Source organism: Astatotilapia calliptera, chromosome 1 (assembly GCF_900246225.1).
Source record: "Astatotilapia calliptera chromosome 1, fAstCal1.2, whole genome shotgun sequence".
Taxonomy (NCBI): Eukaryota; Metazoa; Chordata; class Actinopteri; order Cichliformes; family Cichlidae; genus Astatotilapia; species Astatotilapia calliptera.
The window spans coordinates 20,781,124-20,797,429 of NC_039302.1; the positions used below are offsets into that span (position 1 = coordinate 20,781,124).

At 38.9% G+C, this 16,306-nt stretch overlaps 2 protein-coding genes across 2 annotated transcripts; one reads left to right on the forward strand and one right to left on the reverse strand.

Moving 5' to 3' along the window:
* The first annotated feature begins 1,248 nt into the window (after window positions 1–1,248).
* mns1 (meiosis-specific nuclear structural 1) lies at window positions 1,249–5,149 on the forward strand. Its single transcript, XM_026169078.1, has 10 exons — window positions 1,249–1,528; window positions 1,647–1,856; window positions 3,030–3,157; window positions 3,276–3,378; window positions 3,554–3,783; window positions 3,934–4,150; window positions 4,228–4,335; window positions 4,472–4,729; window positions 4,817–4,942; window positions 5,026–5,149. Exons 1-10 carry the CDS (start codon window positions 1,526–1,528, stop codon window positions 5,134–5,136), a joined length of 1,494 nt encoding a protein of 497 aa, XP_026024863.1. The 5' UTR covers window positions 1,249–1,525; the 3' UTR covers window positions 5,137–5,149.
* Window positions 5,150–5,204: 55 nt separating this feature from the next.
* Window positions 5,205–11,974, reverse strand: tex9 (testis expressed 9). The gene is made up of 12 exons (XM_026169091.1): window positions 11,862–11,974; window positions 11,038–11,171; window positions 10,657–10,720; window positions 10,443–10,519; window positions 10,269–10,314; window positions 9,200–9,282; window positions 8,918–9,069; window positions 8,588–8,679; window positions 8,209–8,382; window positions 7,947–8,081; window positions 5,606–5,740; window positions 5,205–5,524 (listed from the first exon to the last, which is right to left on the reverse strand). Exons 1-12 carry the CDS (start codon window positions 11,907–11,909, stop codon window positions 5,450–5,452), a joined length of 1,215 nt encoding a protein of 404 aa, XP_026024876.1. The 5' UTR covers window positions 11,910–11,974; the 3' UTR covers window positions 5,205–5,449.
* Between the last annotated feature and the right edge of the window lie 4,332 nt (window positions 11,975–16,306).

The window sequence follows — 16,306 nt, forward strand, 5'->3', positions numbered from 1 at the left end:
CCTCAAAGCTGCTCCCTTTATATAGAGTCAGGTTGCTGTGCAGCAAGTGTAAAAATGTTAAAGTGATGTAGCACATATTTACCTTGATCACCTGCTGGTTTTAAGTAAGTTTATCAACACTAAGACATCTGATTTAAACCATTAGGAAAATACGTGGAATGTTTTTTTTTTTTGGGGGGGGGGGTTCCCTCCCCACATGGAAAGTGATCTCAGCTCTGAAAGGTTTGCGTTTTAAAGGTGAACATAACCTGAATATTTTAGCATTGAGTGAAAGATTAGGTAGATTTCACTGTGTTAACAGAGTTGACAGATCCAGCTTATAAAATAAATACCTTTTGGATTAGGTACTAGATGGGTTTTGATTTACAATTACTGAGGGGGGGGGGGGGATCTGGAAATATTTTTTACAATACTGTGTGTTTGTTTTACTTGGCTTGAAATGTCAGAAGGTTTGTTTAAAAAACAAAAAAACAAAAAAAAGATCTTTCACTTGTACAGTACAGCAAGTTTGTAAATGCATCTATGTCTATTAAGGCGCTATAAATGTACCCCCATCCAACCTGTTTTTAATACATTCTTATAAAACTATGGTTCCCCTTAGAACACATTTTCCTCTGATCAACATTCTTGGCTTAGATCCAAGTGTTCCTCTTCTTTGTTATGTAAATAAATCTTTAATACAAGCCAGTTTGAGTGTGATTTGTTTGTTGGCCACATACACCTCTTTTAATCAAGGAAATATTTTGATCTTGAAGCTAGTGGTGAGATTTCTTTAGGAGGAAAACTAAAAAGCCATACTTGGAAAAAACATTTGTAGTCACTTTGGTCAGACTTGTTACTATGAGCAGGGCTGGACTGAGACAAAAAATTGGCCCTGGCATTTATGGTTCTCATCTCTTCCTCACTTCTCTACAGCTAGTGCTTGCAGCAGCAGCCCCCTGTGGTAATGAGACCTCGCTACTAGTTGTTGTTGGTACTACCGTTCACAGAGTTCCGAGACCTAATCAAAAATTAATGAAACTAAATAAAAATATTAGAAGCTAAAATGGAAAAAGCAATGCATCTCCTAAAGCTAACCTCAGCTGAAAACAACTGAAAACTAAAACTCTAAACTGATAGCAAAAGTATTCCTATATCAAATATTAACGTGGAATCTATTGTTATTTTCTTCTGACAATTTATTAGACACATTGTTAACACTGTGATAAACATTCACCTGCCTTCAGAAGTGCGTCAGTTATTCATGGCGTGTATCCTAGAAACAATCCTCCATCCTGAAACCGGTTTGAGTTTCCCGGGCCTGACGTCACTGCCAACGCTCACTCATTGGCCCAGTTTAGGAAGACCAAGCGTTCCCAGGACAACAAAACGCTAAACAACTGACCGAGGTAACCTGCGGCAGCTACTGACCCGCTCAGAAACACCGAGGATTAACATTCGCTTCAGTACATTCGAAGTTTTCTGCGTTAAAGAAAGTTAAAGGCTTGAGTTGAGAAAGCGGGAATCCAGGAGAAGAACCTCAAACATGGTAAATCCTAGAAGCGAATTTAACGTTAGCTTGGCTGCTAGTTCACGACCTCAAAGTTAACATAACGCCGGTTTCTGGTCACGTGTTTTCTCCTCCCGTGTTATTGTTGTGGACACAGAGTGGTAACAGGATGTACAGCCACCAGCAGAGGTTAATGGCTCAGCGGCGGGTCCAGGAGCAGCACCGGCAGCAGGAGGCCCAGCGGGTGGACAGAGAGCGGCAGGTCCAGGCCAGCCTGAGGGAGGAGGAGGGCTTCGAGAGGAGGAGGTACCTGCGACAGGTGCAGCAGGAGCTCAAGGAGAAGCAGATAGAGAGCGCACTGCTCAAGGTTTGTGTGTCTGTTTCGGGGGTGACAATTGACATTTAAGCACGCTCTATTCGGTTTTATTTTTCTGAATATATTGGTTTTCACTTTTACAGGTGAGAGATGGATCCATTCTGAAATCTGGTGAAATTTTTAATCAGAAAAATCCTTTCAGCATAATAGCAAATACTTCAAATGAAAAACTAAATAAAATTCTTCTGGAATTAATTAAAATGCATGTAAAGTATCCAAATGAAACTAAATAAAGCAGTAGTTGTTTTTCCTTGCAGCATAAATAAAGTAATGGAATACATCTAGTATAAAGGCATAGAATAAGAGATTTTGAGACCATCTCCATTTACATATATAATCTTCTTCTTTCACTGTTCCCATCACCACAGTGGATCAACTCCTATCTCACCATAGCACCAACCCTCCGTCCTTAATTATAGCCATGAATTCCCCCTAAGATCTTCCTCTTTTCCTCCTTCTTAGCAGCTCCATCTTCAACATCCTTTGTCCAGTATATCCAATGTCCCTCCGCTGCACCTGTCCAGACCATCTCAGCCTCACCTATTGGAATTTGTCTCCAATTTCAGATCTAATATATTTTCCATTTCTGATTTTACATCAGACCAGTATCTTTGCAGCTAAACTCTTTACAGTCCAAAATAAGACATGCTTTTTAAAGTATTGACCAAGTCTTGATCGGATTAAGATGTGAGGAGTTTACTGTCCATGGATCCAAAATGTTAATTCAACTAAAAATGTTAATTTTAATGCCTTGTGACTTGATACTTCGCCATACTGGAAAATACAAAGGTTGTTCCCAGATTTCTGCTTGATTACTAGAAGAACTTGTTCTTTGAGTTTGTTTTTAGTATAGTTAATCCTTAAAAAGCCAATACTGACAGTGCTGACAGGAACAGTGCCTATTGGGCACAGACTCAAGCCCCTAGAGCATCAGGCGGCACTTTGTCTTATCCTTGAGTTAAAATTATATGATATTTACCCCCTAAGAACAAAAAAAGAACAAAAGATCACAGAGAGACAGCAGCACATGTTTGTGGCCAGGAGTTATTTTGTTTCATAATCAATAACTGACTACAGATTTTAGATCCAAACTTTGAAAAAATATCCCTCTGACACTTTTCTCTTATCTGAGCTTTAAATGTGATAAATAAATGTGATTCGCAGGCAGAGGAGGATCGAGTTAACCGGGAAAAGCAGCTTGAACAGGAAGAGAGAATGGCCAGGGAGCTGGCCCGCATCAACCACGATAAGCAGAAAGAGGAGAAAATGAGGCAGTATATCAAAGAGAACAGGTACACACACACACTGACCTCGTTACCCTGACTTACTGGAGGCTCTGGGTCAGTAAACAAACACATTTGACATTTGTCACTTTCTGCCTGTTAAATATTTTCTCTGTGTATTTTTCAGCACGGAGCTTCGAGAGCTGGAGTTGAAGCTGAAGTCTGCGTACCTGAACAAGGACAGAGCCGCACAGATTGCTGAGCAGGAGGCCATGAGGTTTGAGACAATGGTGAGTCCTGAGGGCAGACTTTCTTTGAATATAACAAATACTCTTGAAGTGTGGAAATTTTAACAGAAAACATCCAAAACTCTCCCCACCCAAAACTACTACTTTTGGGTAAGTACAAAGAATACAAAGGCTGCTCTGAAGTCTGTAGGTTGTATAAATATGATGTGTCTTTTAGCGGGAAGAGGCAGACTACGCTCGCAAGATGAGGAGCGACCGGGAGCGGGTAGCCGTTGAGCAGCAGAAGCTGCAGCAGAAGCGCCAGGAGGAGATGGTGCAGTATCAGAAAGAGCTGGAGCAGCAGCTCATGGAGAGGGAGCGCAGGAGACAGGAAGCGTATGAGGAATTCCTCAAAGAGAAGCTCATGGTGGACGAGATCGTCAGGAAGATTTACAAGGAGGATCAGACGTGAGTCGCTACTAATTCATAATCTCTTCATGGTTAGTTAAAAAAATACCTGCAAAAAACAATAGCAAGTGTCTCAGACAATAGCTTCCTTCTAAACGGGATGCAGAGGTAGCACAGGATGAGTGACTTTTTGAAATGTTTTCCTGAAAGGGAGCGGCAGCTGAAACTGGAGAAAGTCCGAGCCACTCAGCAGCATATCGAAGAGTTCAAGAGACAGCAGGCCGAGTGGAGGCGCATGGAGCGAGAAAGGATGGAGGCCGAGAACCGGCGCATCATGGAGTTTGCCATGCAGCAGCAGCACATGGAGAAGGACAGGATAGCCAAGCTCAAAGAGAGAGAAGAGGCGAAGGAGCATCTTCATAAATTGGTGAAGACTCTCGGCTTCTTAACTCTTTGGTGACGACGCCGGAGTGCATCTGTAACTAACGTCTCTGTCCTCTGCAGCTCTGCGTGAAGATTGAGGAGGAGCAGCAGCAGCGTGAAGAGATGGAGCGCGTTCGTCAGGAGCTTTATTTGGAAGAGCAAGAAGAGGCTAACAGGCAGAGAGAAATCGTAAGGAGCTTTACTCTGCCCAGCTTCCTTCCACAGGAAAAAGAGTGTGTTATGTTGCGATTTTGAATTGACTGTATGGTGTGAATGCTTGTCTGATTCTCTGTGTGACACTCGCTCTTACTCTTTTGTGTAACAGGAGGAGATGGAGAAGAAAATCAGACAGAGGCTGATGATGCAACAGACCTTCCAGGAGCAGCTGGCTTTCAAAGAGATGCGGAGGCAGGCTGAGAAAGAGGAAGAGGAGGCCTTCAGGAAGATGATGATGGCCAAGTTCGCAGAGGACGACCGTATAGAGCAGATGAACGCCCAGAAACGACGCATGAAGCAGCTTGAACACAAACGTGAGGTGGAGAAACTAATAGAGGACAGAAGACGACAGCAGGAGGCCGACATGGTGCAAATTACTCTCTTTGATCATTTTTTTTTATCTTAATGTATACTTTTAATGATGTGCTTTGTGATATTTTGATTGCTCTTCCAGGAGCTGGAGGCTAAAGAGAGAGCGATTGAGGAGCAGAAAGAGGCATTGCGGAGACAGATCGTTGAAGAAGAGAGGCAGAGGCTTCTGAAGCGTCATGCGACACAACTCCTTGGATACTTGCCTAAGGTGTGAGGCGGTACACGAGTCACAAATAATTTTACGCAGCTTCAGATCAAACACATGTATGACCGCTTGTGTTTTGTTTCCAGGGCTTGCTGCGGGAGGATGACCTGGAACACTTAGACGAAGACTTCAGAAAACACTTTAAAACACGTCAGGCTGATGCGTTCTCTGATGATGGCTGGGAGGCCAACGATTAGATGCTTCTCCTCCAATCTGCCACTAGAGGGCAGTGTAGAGTTACAGAAGTATAGATACAAGGGACCGATTCAGGGACATATTTTTATTAAGAGGTGCTGACAGGCACTGAGTTAACATCATTCCAAACAGACGTGGCAACTCAGTCTGCCAATGTTTAACTGAAGAGACAAACCAAATCTACTTATCATTTTTTCTGACAATGTTCTGAGAGACAACTGAGGCCTACAACACAAAGAAGTATCCTAAAATAACAGTGACCACTGTTAAGCTTTTTAGCTTTTAAAAAATAGAAGTGGAGACATTCAGTGGTTATTACTTCCCCCAGTCTAGAGCCTTCATGAATTCTTCTTCTGTGAAGCTCAGCAGCTTAGCAGCTTCAAAATGCATCTGCACACACACAAAAAAAAAACCCTTAAGATTAAAAACTAAGCACAGTATCCACTAACAGAGTAACATGATGACTCGTACCTTTTGCCTTTTGAGAATGTCGATTAGCTTCAGTTGTTTCTTGAAGGCCATGATGAGTTCAGCTTTCTGCTTTTTTAGCATTTTGTTTTCAGCCAGCAAATTTTCTTTACTCTGATGTTCCTCAGTTATTTTGTCCTTATTTATAAAAGAAAGCAAAAAGCAGAAATTAGTGCAGGCTCAGCAGGACCTCACCTTGTTTGTGCAATCGGAAGTTGTCAGAGCAGATATTTTAGTGTGCGGCTTAAAATTCAGTTCTATGTACATGTGAAAGATCTTCAAAATAAGATGTTGGTGTGAGGGACATAATAGCATTACCTTAACTCATATTTTTTCTCTGTATCTTTAACTACACCTATGAATTCATGTCTATAAAAGTTTTTCTGCTATGCCTCTTTAATTAGAATAGCTGATATACAAATAAATATAAGACACTTTGTGGCTGTTGTGTCTCTATAACAAGATTTAATGATTACATATTGGAATTTTGTTTTTGTTATCGGTTTTAAACCTCTGTATTTTAAACAAATGTTTTATTTTGATGGTAGTGTTTATACCTGCAATGGAAGTCTGCTTTTTAATAGGACTGGACTGGAAAAAAAAAATCTGTCCTGGCATTTTTGATCCAGGCGGCCCAACATGACCACTCGAAAAAAACAAAAATCATTATATATCCTGCATACACATTATATATATATATTCCATTTTACTTGATTATAGATATTGAAGCAGATAATATAAGACTATAAAACAATAATTAGACCCAAAACTAAAATCATAAACACTGATCTCAATCACTGTCAGAGCGACGTTAGGGGCTTCTCTCTTTTCCCGTTTGTCTCTTACCCTGAACAAACAGCCCTTTTTATACCTACTGCTTCATTGAAATGGTCATCCAGATAGAAATGTACAGACACGCAAGTCATATAAGACCAACTCAGTGTAGTTGGTGACTTGCAGAGTACACATCACAAGTTTGCAGCATGCAAATGGCATGCAAAATTAAGAAGAGTTATAAAAAGCAAAGCTCTGGATAATTTCTTTGAGGACATAAAACAGCACAGCAATATGGATGACCCTCTTTCTGAGGAGGAGGATAATATAGATTATCAAGCAGAGGACAAAAACAGATCTGATGAGGAGGTCACAGGTGCGAACCTGCTCGTGTTTTGATTTGTTCATGCCATTGTCACTAAAAAAAGTCATCATGGCTATCACAGCCCTTGAAGGAAAAAAAAAGTCCACGGTGACATTTGGAATGACAGTGATGAGGAATACCTGAATGCTTATAATGGTGCCCTTCTTGCTGCAGTGTACAGATGAAGCAGCGAGACCAAGCATCGACAGGCAGAACTATTTTTCAGGCAACAATGTTGCTTCAGACCTTTATAGTCCTTAGATTTTACAGCAGACATACTAGAGCAACATCTGATATACTTGCTCCCATCAAGGATGTATAGGAGAGATGGGTGCAGCTCCTTCCACTGAGGTTCAACCCAGGGCCACAGGTGACCGCTAAAGAATATTTTGTTCCTTTCCATATAAAAGTGTTACTATAGGCAATAACACTTCTCAGTAATAGTAGGTAATATAACCTTTTTTTTTCTAAATTCTCTTGAGGTTTGATTTACAATTTTTTTTAGATAGAAACAAAAGGTATGCTGAGGAGAGAAAGGACCTGAAAGGCCATGCCAAAAAAATTAAAACCAATATTGTCAGACATAAGGCAGCCTAACAAGGTAACTGATAGGCAACAAACACACTGGATGATTAAATACTGTTCTGAGGCTATTTTCTTTGGCTGATTTAAGACACGGGTCAAAACTGACCTGTTAACTTTAGAGATAGTTACAGAAGCTATCACAAGATGAAGGTTAAAGTAGCGTTATTCAGTACAGACACTGGAAAATCACCACTGTCACTCCATAGACCTGTACACAAAGCAAATTGGTAAGAGAGTTGTTTTATATTGAATTGAATTCATACAAATCCTCCCTTTATTATGCAGACTCAGAGCAGAGCCCTCAGATAAGATGAAGAGGTAAAAAATGTCAGCAGCCTCCACCTGTAAAACTATTACTGTCTTGGGCTGTTGTCTCATTGTTCCCTTGCTAGTGCATCTGCTGTTCATTTTATTAACACCAAAGCAGCTGAAACTGATTAACAACCCCCTCTGCTACTTAACTGACCATATCAATATCCCACAAGTTTAACTGACTTGATGCTGTACTCTGATTAAAAAGTATTCCTTTAATTTCTTTGACTAGTGTGTATTTCTGATATAAAGACAAACATAGAAAACACAGACATGTTTATACAGGAATCTTTGTTTTAATGCTGTTACCTTTTTCTCCTGTTTCATTTTGTTCAATTGAGTCTTCAGCCTCTCCACCTCCTCTAGAGCTCGGTTCAGGCGGACCTCTACCGTGCTGTGGACAGCTGCTGCTTGTTTGTGGGATCTATTCAGATTTTCTATCTCCTACACAGAGCACAAAAACAGGTGACACACAACAGCAGCTCAGATGAATTACGCTGTCCAGTTTTACTGCTTGTTTTAAAGAAATTGTTGCAGTAGTAATTTGCTCTGAGCTGTTGGCGACACACACCTTGCTCAAACCAGACACTTCCAGTTGAAGTCCATCACATTTTTTGTTGGACTCTGCGGCTAAAGCTCGGTGCTTCTCGATTTGTGTCTGCTGAATGCTCACGGTCTTCTGCAGCCGGGCTCGATCCTCCTCCAGCTCCTTAATCTTTGCGCTAAGCTTTGTGTTTTCATCGTCCTGCAGAGACACAAGTTCAGACACTTCAGTCTGAGCAGTAGAAAAAACAATCCAGATACAATAATACATCCATGCTGTGTTAAACGATCTAAGGATCAGGACAAATAACCCTATATATTTTACCAAAGTAACTTTTGTTTCTCTAATGTAAGGCATCAGCAGCAACATTTCTGTTTATAGTTGTATATATAAATATTTACATTACCTTCTTGTAATATTCACATGAGATCTGGTCCAGTTCCTCTTGCATAATCCGGAGTTTTGCCTTCAGGACTCGTATTTGAGCTTCTGAAACTCCTTAAGCGACAACAATCTGATTTATACGCTTGTGAAAAAATCTATATAAGCATATGAAACTTATCACATGAATTAAATAATCTCAAAGCTCCAGTTTGGCCTTCATTTGGGATTCTCAAGGGGCAAAAATCATCTGACAGAAAAAAGCCTATTCGTGGAAAACTATACATGTTATTTAGTCATTGTTCCCACTGAATAAAAATGTGGTTTATTATTTTTTAAGTGAAATAAGCATTACCTGATCCTACATTGTCTCCAAAGTTAGGTATTTCATCCACAGCATTTTCATGAACTACAGCATTGTTCATTTTCTCCTCCATGCTGTGAATTGTCTTTGCCAAGAATAAATTAGCAGAATCTTCTACAGCTTCAAAATCATCCTCTGAGCTCCTGAAACAATCAAGCACAATTTCGTGAAAACCTGTAAACTGTGATTCCTCCTGGAGAATAAATCTCACAAAAGATTTATGAGCAGAAAGGCTTGAAATGGATTTAGAAATTATATACAAATAAAACTCACCCAGTTTTAAAGTGGGGATCTTTCACTTGTTTTCCACTCAGCATATTTTGTGATCTTGATGCAACAATTCTTTTGGTCGCCTCCTAAAAGAATTACACAAAAATACTGAAGTGACCTTAAAGAACTTACAGCACCTTGTTACCCCAACAGGACACTTCTAAGGTGACCCTGAGAGGTCAAAAACACTGCAACTTAAGAAAACACCAGCAAATAGAAAAATGTGCCACAAAAGCTAAAAAAGCAAATTCACAAAAGAAGTGTATCTGAAGAGACGATAAAGTAATGGAACAGCTGCAGAAGTGCTGGAAACCAAAACATCTGGAGGATTGCACTGAGACATACTTCAAAGAAATGGAGGATTATGTTTTGTGTCGTGGGGTTTCAACAAGATTCATATAATGCTGTCCATCGATGTTTGCTTTTAGCTTTTTACTGTTATCTTATCACTTCTGCTGCTGTTCTTTACTTGTTCATCCATGAAGTTACTGTGTGTTTGACCTCTCAGGGCCGCCGTACACTTCACTCACAGATTGCTTACTTGTTGTTTCCAAGGTATAAAAAAAATAGAAAAGAAAGAAAAAAAAGTGGAATGGGAGGCAGAGCTTTTAGTTATCAGGCCCCTCTCTTGTGGAACCAGCTCCCAGTTTGAGTCCAGCTGACAGTCTCTCTACTTTTGAGATTGGCCTTAAAACCTTACTTTTGAATAAAGCTAATTGGGCTGGCTCACATGAACCTGAAGCCTCCCTATGCTAAGCTGTTAAGAGCTTTGGTTGAGGGGCGTTTTCTAAGATGCCCAAGCAGTTTTCTTCACTCCCCACTGGCTGCTCCTCCGTGAGGTCTATTCCTGCTAAAAGGGAGTTTTTCCTTACCACAGTAGACAAGTGCTGCTCATATGAGATCATCTGATTGATGGGGTTTCTCTTTAATAGTACTGGGCCTTTTTTCTTCTTTAAATACCAATATAAAAAACCTTGTTTTCAACTTCTGCTAAAAAAAATAAAACTGAACAGAGCTGAAAACGTCCACAACAATAATACAAACTGCTGAGCAAAATGCATGAGATACAGACCTTCACACCAGGCTGCTGCACAGCACATGTGTGAGTCTTTGTTATCCTGCAAGTGAAAAGTTAAACAGAGAGATGCAAATGTACATGAATATAAAAAAATATCTTTCTTTTCAAGGAGGTTTTGCTAAAATTATATATCCGAATGATCGGAGATAAGGAAATCAAACCTTTTACCTGGACGTCTCTTCTTCTTCAGTGTCTGTGAGCAGGACATTGGATAAAGGCTTTGAAAGAACTTCACTTTGTTCTCTCTAAAATAAACACAGAGTTTTGACTTTAAAGTAAGCATGCTCCCTTCTTAACTTCTTTCATCTGACTTTTTTAGTGCTACTGCGCTCACAAATTTTTTTTCTTCCAATTATTGAATGCAAACCTGTTAATAACTTACCATAAGTTGCTCAGCCTGTCTAACTAAATCTGCTGTTTTGGCTTCCAGCTCTGCATTAAGGAGTCTGTTGGAAATAAAATAATGAATAAGCAGATTTATATAAACAACTTTTAACAAGTTGAAATTTAGTACTGCAGGATTGTTGGTGATACAAGTGGGTCACTCTATCTGGAGTTACTTTTTTTTATTATTATAGGTAACCAGTACTGGTCAGTGCCCTAAAGAACTACTGATTAAACAAGTGCAAGAAATAGTCCACATATAACTTATTCTGACAGAAATGAGCAACTTAGACTAAAATGCAATGTTAAAATTATCAGAAGGGTTAGTGCAATTACTATATACAAAAATAAAGCAAGCAGGTGTGAGAACAACTCCTACTTATACTCTTCTTCTTTGGCTAAAAGTTCATCTGTGTGCTTCTTTGCCTGACCAGAAGCAGATTTTGACTGTGCCCTTAATTCAACTCTTTTGGACCTTTCAGCCTTACTGGTAGAGGATGGACGTTTCTTGACCTAAGCATCAACAAAAAATGACATAACAGGAGAGTTATCAACAGCTATGAAAAAAAAGTTTTCCTTTGACTTATTATTTTAACATAACTCAAATTTCAAGCTATTTTCTCAGCTTTGAGTTATTTTCTCAGAAGTTTCAGTTAGTGAGTCGAAATAATGTTTTATCAGTGGCACAAACAAGCATCCATACAAAACCCTTTGAAGGACAAATTTCACTTTCCATCTGATACAACAATACCAGCATTTATTTGTTAGATTTATACTCGTTAAGCTCTTATATTCTACTTTTTTCTATTTAACTATTTTCCACCTTTTGTACTTGTTTTTGCTAGTTTACCTGCTTTGTTCTGTACTTAGCTGTTCTAATTTCTTTTTATAAGTGCTGCATTATTTTATATTATCACTATCAGAGGTTATCCAGTTCACTAGAACATGGCTATGCCATATTATAAGGCTCTTTTTTGTAACTTTGATGTGCAACAGTAAGAATGAGACTGTGATGTTATGTTTTGGTGTTTTTTGTTTTGTTTTTTTGTATGTATTTTTTTTGCTTTGTCAGTGCTCCTGTTGGCGGAAGCAGAAACGGTTGCCATAGTTACTTCAGTTAGTAAAACATTTTGGTGAGGCACAACTAAAAAGCTCAGCTTAATGGTCTGAGAGACATTAACATGAAAAAGTAATGTTACAAACCTGCGAAATGAAGGGCTGGACCTTTTTATCAGCACTTCTTGCCGCCATCGTGTCGCAGACCGAAACGACGCGATAATGGTTGCATAGCAACAGCTGGTACACCGCGGGCACAGTACGGCAACCCATGAAAGACAATTACGGAGATTTTTAAACGATTACAGCAAGTCATTGTTTATCGACGTTGTGCTAAAATACTAAAAATAATGTTTAAAAAAGGGTACTCGGATAGTTGTTGAGTTATTTGTTATATAAAAAACATTTACTCACACTTAATATTCATTTTAATACACATAAAGGAAACCTAGTCATATGTTAACATTTTATTTCATGCAGACTCAATGTGATTACATCAGAGGGTTGAATGACAGAATACGGTCCGTGTCTTTGTAATAACTAAGTATAGAAGCAATATTTTGGCCCAGAGGCTTCCCTTGAAGACATAACTGGTTAGATAGCCACCAACCACACCTAACTCAAAAGTCATTCTGCACTCTGCAATGTCTTTTGCAGTGTTGTCAACTCTTCAGTAAGGATAATCGGTGTCCTAAAAGTCGCTAGAAGTAGCTAAGTGACGTCATCGCCCAATTTGCATAATTGGTCCTGCCTATGTAATTGTAACAGACGCTGTAGGAGAGAAATAACATCGTGGAAGAGACAGAGTGATTTTTAAAAAAAAACAGCCTAAAAGCATTTGAAATATATTTAGAACTACAAATTATTTTTTTCTTTTCTCTTGTTACTGTTTTCAATAATTCCAACCCTCCTCCTTTATCCGGACTTTGGACCGGCAAAAGTGATCAGAAATAGGCACTCTGGCGGAGTTACTTTTTTTGGTGTGTGTGTGTGTGTGTGTGTGTGTCTTTTTAAGTTGTATTAAACCTTGTCATCCACAAAAAGTAACAGTAAAAGAAGAACATTTTTAACCATTAACAATCAAAATGGACATAGCAAGCCTCACCAGACAGCTTCAGTCGAAATCGGATGTACAAGATGGAGTTATGGCTCTGCAAGGACATCCGATTTCTAAGTTTGCAATGATTGGGCTGATGTATTTCACTGCATTGATTTAAGAATCAATAGTTCAATAGTAAAAAAAAATTACAGTGTAAATGTAACAGCATTGTTTATACTTGTAACTTCAAAATAAAAAGCTTACAGTTGCAATTAACAGTAATGTATTACCCTGTAATTAATAATATTTTTATACATTTTACGCATTAACCCTCTGGTCTCTATCCTGGCCATTTGTGGCCACTTCTTTCTCTTTTTTTTTTTTGTTGACCATTTTTGCTGTGTTTATGCCAATGGAATGAAAGGGTCTAGTTTTATTCAGCTTTAATAATTTTCAGCTTCTTAAATTCATCAAAAATATATACACTGAACATTGTTCCTCTTGCCTCGATCATGGAAACTTTTGGCCACCCGAAACCCATTATTATGAAATTTTAAAATTCCTTGTTATTGACAGTGCTAAATCATGCAATTTCATCATTTACCCATTTTTGGCCAACAACCAATTTCATGTAATATTCTTAGTTTCATATAGGGGCTTTTGATGACTTACTACACTGCAATGGACCAATAGAATGACACAGGTTTGATCTTAAGGATCTAATAGTTTGTACATGACATTACAATTTGCAAGATACACTGGAATATATTATCATCAAATATTACACAGGCTGCAGTGAATTTCTGTTGATGCAGGTTATTGACCTTTGAGTTTCCCAGTCAAACTTAGCTTTGAAGCACATGCTAAAAACACTTTTACTCTTGTACATTTCATAACAAGATACCATGGCCAAATTTTTAACTCTCCAAAAAAGAAAAAAAAAGAAAAAAAAATTCAAAGCTGCAGCTGTAGCACATACAGTAACAAACACTGCTAGTAAATGTGTCCTTTATGCAGGTGCAGAAAGTGCTACTGCTGTAAGTAAGCCTGACAGCTTCCAGATCACTTATTTTTCTAGAAAGATGGCAACGGACTAACGGACTGGTGTAAGGACAACAACCTGTCTCTGAATGTTGACAAGACAAAAGAGATGGTTGTTGACTTTAGGAGGACACGAGGCGACCACTCACCGCTGAGCATCAACGGCTCCTCTGTGGAGATCGTTGACAGCACCAAATTCCTGGGTGTACACCTGGAGAAGGACCTCGGCTGGTCCCTCAACACCAGCTCCCTGCACAAGAAAGCCCAACAGCGTCTCTTCTTTCTGAGAAGACTGAGAAAGGCCCGGCTTCCACCACCGATCCTGACCACCTTCTATAGAGGAACTATTGAGAGCATCCTGAGCGGCTGCATCACTGTCTGGTTTGGGAGCTGTGCCATATCAGACCGCAAGACCCTACAGCGGATAGTGGGAACAGCAGAGAAGATCATCGGGGTCTCTCTACCCTCTATTGAGGACATCTACACTACACGCTGCATTCGCAAAGCCACCAGCATTGTGGCTGATCGGACACACCCCTCTCACACACTCTTTACACTCCTGCCATCTGGAAAAAGGTACCGAAGCATTCGGGCACGCACATCCAGACTGTGCAACAGCTTTTTTCCACAAGCCATCCGTCTCCTCAGCAAAAAGGGACTGACTGATAAACACGCACACACACACATACACTAACATTATCACTCAGCTTAACTCAAATACCTCAAAACATTGAGACTGGACTGACTAACCAACACAAAGCGCAAACACACTGACCTACACCACCAAACCATCGCACACACCAACCTGTAAATGCTCTTTTGCACAATATTATTACTAGATATATTATATATTATTATTTTTTTTGCACTAACTTGTCTTGTAGCACCTTGGTTCCTGGAGGAACGTTGTTTCGCCTCACTGTGTATTTTTAAACTGTATATGGTTGAAGTGACAATAAAGTTGAACTTGGAACTTGGAACTTGGAAAAGAAGGCCATTGCTGCTCATTTCTACAATCTCCCAGATGTCTTGGAATACAATGCCTTTTTCCCATGAAAACCACTTCACAGTAGTAGGAGTCCTCTAAAACCTACAAATGAAGAGTGATCCTGGAAGAAATGGGGAACACACTAGTGACCTCAACAATTGCAAGACAGCCTTGTCCCTGATGCTCAACTGAAAAAAATAGAAAGTTTCATCAATTATATGGTGAAAAAAATTAGACCTTTATCCCCTTTTTTCTGAAAGGTTACTGGTAAATGGCCTGCATTTGTATAGCGCTTTTCTAGTCCCTAAGGACCCCAAAGCGCTTCACACTACATTCAGTCATTCACCCCTTCACACACACATTCACACACTGGTGATGGTAATATATAATCTCCGTGGAATTTAAAGGATAAAAAATGAATTTAGATAAATGTCTGGTTTTGGTGACAAGGACTGGTGCTAATTTAAAGACTGAAGTTGGTCAAAGTAGAAAAATGTTTTAATATATCTAAATTTTATAGCATTTTGTGAACGTAAACAAAAGGTGGCCATTTTTGGCAACAAACAAGCTGAGAGGGAGTTTTGTCTATTTTGCTCTCCTTGCACAAAAATAACTGCATAATAATCAATGTGATGTTAATGACAGCTGGGATAGGCTCCAGCGCCCCTGTTATGCAGAAACTGACACTTTTTGCCACAAAAAAGCTGAAGGGATAGTGATTTTTTTTTTTTTAAAAAAAACAGGATTGAAAAACACTTTATTTCTCAGCAGCATCAATAGTAACAAAAACACAATTTAGTTTTCACTCTCAAAGTCGATTGTTCTTATCTATTTTAAGTAGATTCTATATTTTTAAAACCTTTTATTCCAAAATATTGCAATACAGGATACGTTTTATTCAAACAAGAACTTTATTGAACAAACAATGAGTATAAAACATACAAGCAGATGAAGTATACAAGAGAATAGAACATGAATACAAATGAACAGGGTAAAAAAAATAAAATAGTTATATAAACACTAGGGGTGCAACGATACACAAAATTCATGGTTCGGTTCAATACTTTGGTGTCACAGTTTCGAAATTTTTTTGATACAAAAAAATGTTCATGCCTTTTTAATTTGTCATTTATTAAAATTATAAAAATATATTTTAAATCAAAAGTACAGTTTTTAAATTTAATGTTGCTGAAACAACAAAATAATTTAAAAAAAGAATAAATCCATCTGATCGAGAAATCACTCATCTTTGGCAAAGAGAGTTTATTACAGAGAAATGGCTCTTTCCAAAATAAAAGCTACACTATACCCTTCTTCTGGGCTATATTCTCAGCAGCATATTAAACATATCAGGTCCCCATAAGGAGAATCATGTGCTAACAGCTGTCTAAATGACTCGGGTAAAGTTTGTAGCATGCGTGCTTGTTGTTTTTGCCTGCTTCCACTTGTCTTTGCACTAGGATGATGTCAGCGTAAATGTGCAGTCATATTCGTTGTGTTCCCACTAGTGCTGTCAGCGTTAAT

Bases quoted from the DNA above. Each gene is read 5' to 3' on its own strand.
- mns1 (XM_026169078.1), top strand. The intron at 4,336-4,471 runs GTAAGGAGCTTT...TTTGTGTAACAG, and splicing joins CTAACAGGCAGAGAGAAATC to GAGGAGATGGAGAAGAAAAT. The intron at 4,943-5,025 runs GTGTGAGGCGGT...TTTTGTTTCCAG, and splicing joins TCCTTGGATACTTGCCTAAG to GGCTTGCTGCGGGAGGATGA.
- tex9 (XM_026169091.1), bottom strand. From the start codon at position 11,909: ATGGCGGCAAGAAGTGCTGATAAAAAGGTCCAGCCCTTCATTTCGCAG. The intron at 5,741-7,946 runs GTAACAGCATTA...TTTATAAATAAG, and splicing joins AAATGAAACAGGAGAAAAAG to GACAAAATAACTGAGGAACA. The intron at 5,525-5,605 runs GTACGAGTCATC...GTGTGTGTGCAG, and splicing joins ACATTCTCAAAAGGCAAAAG to ATGCATTTTGAAGCTGCTAA.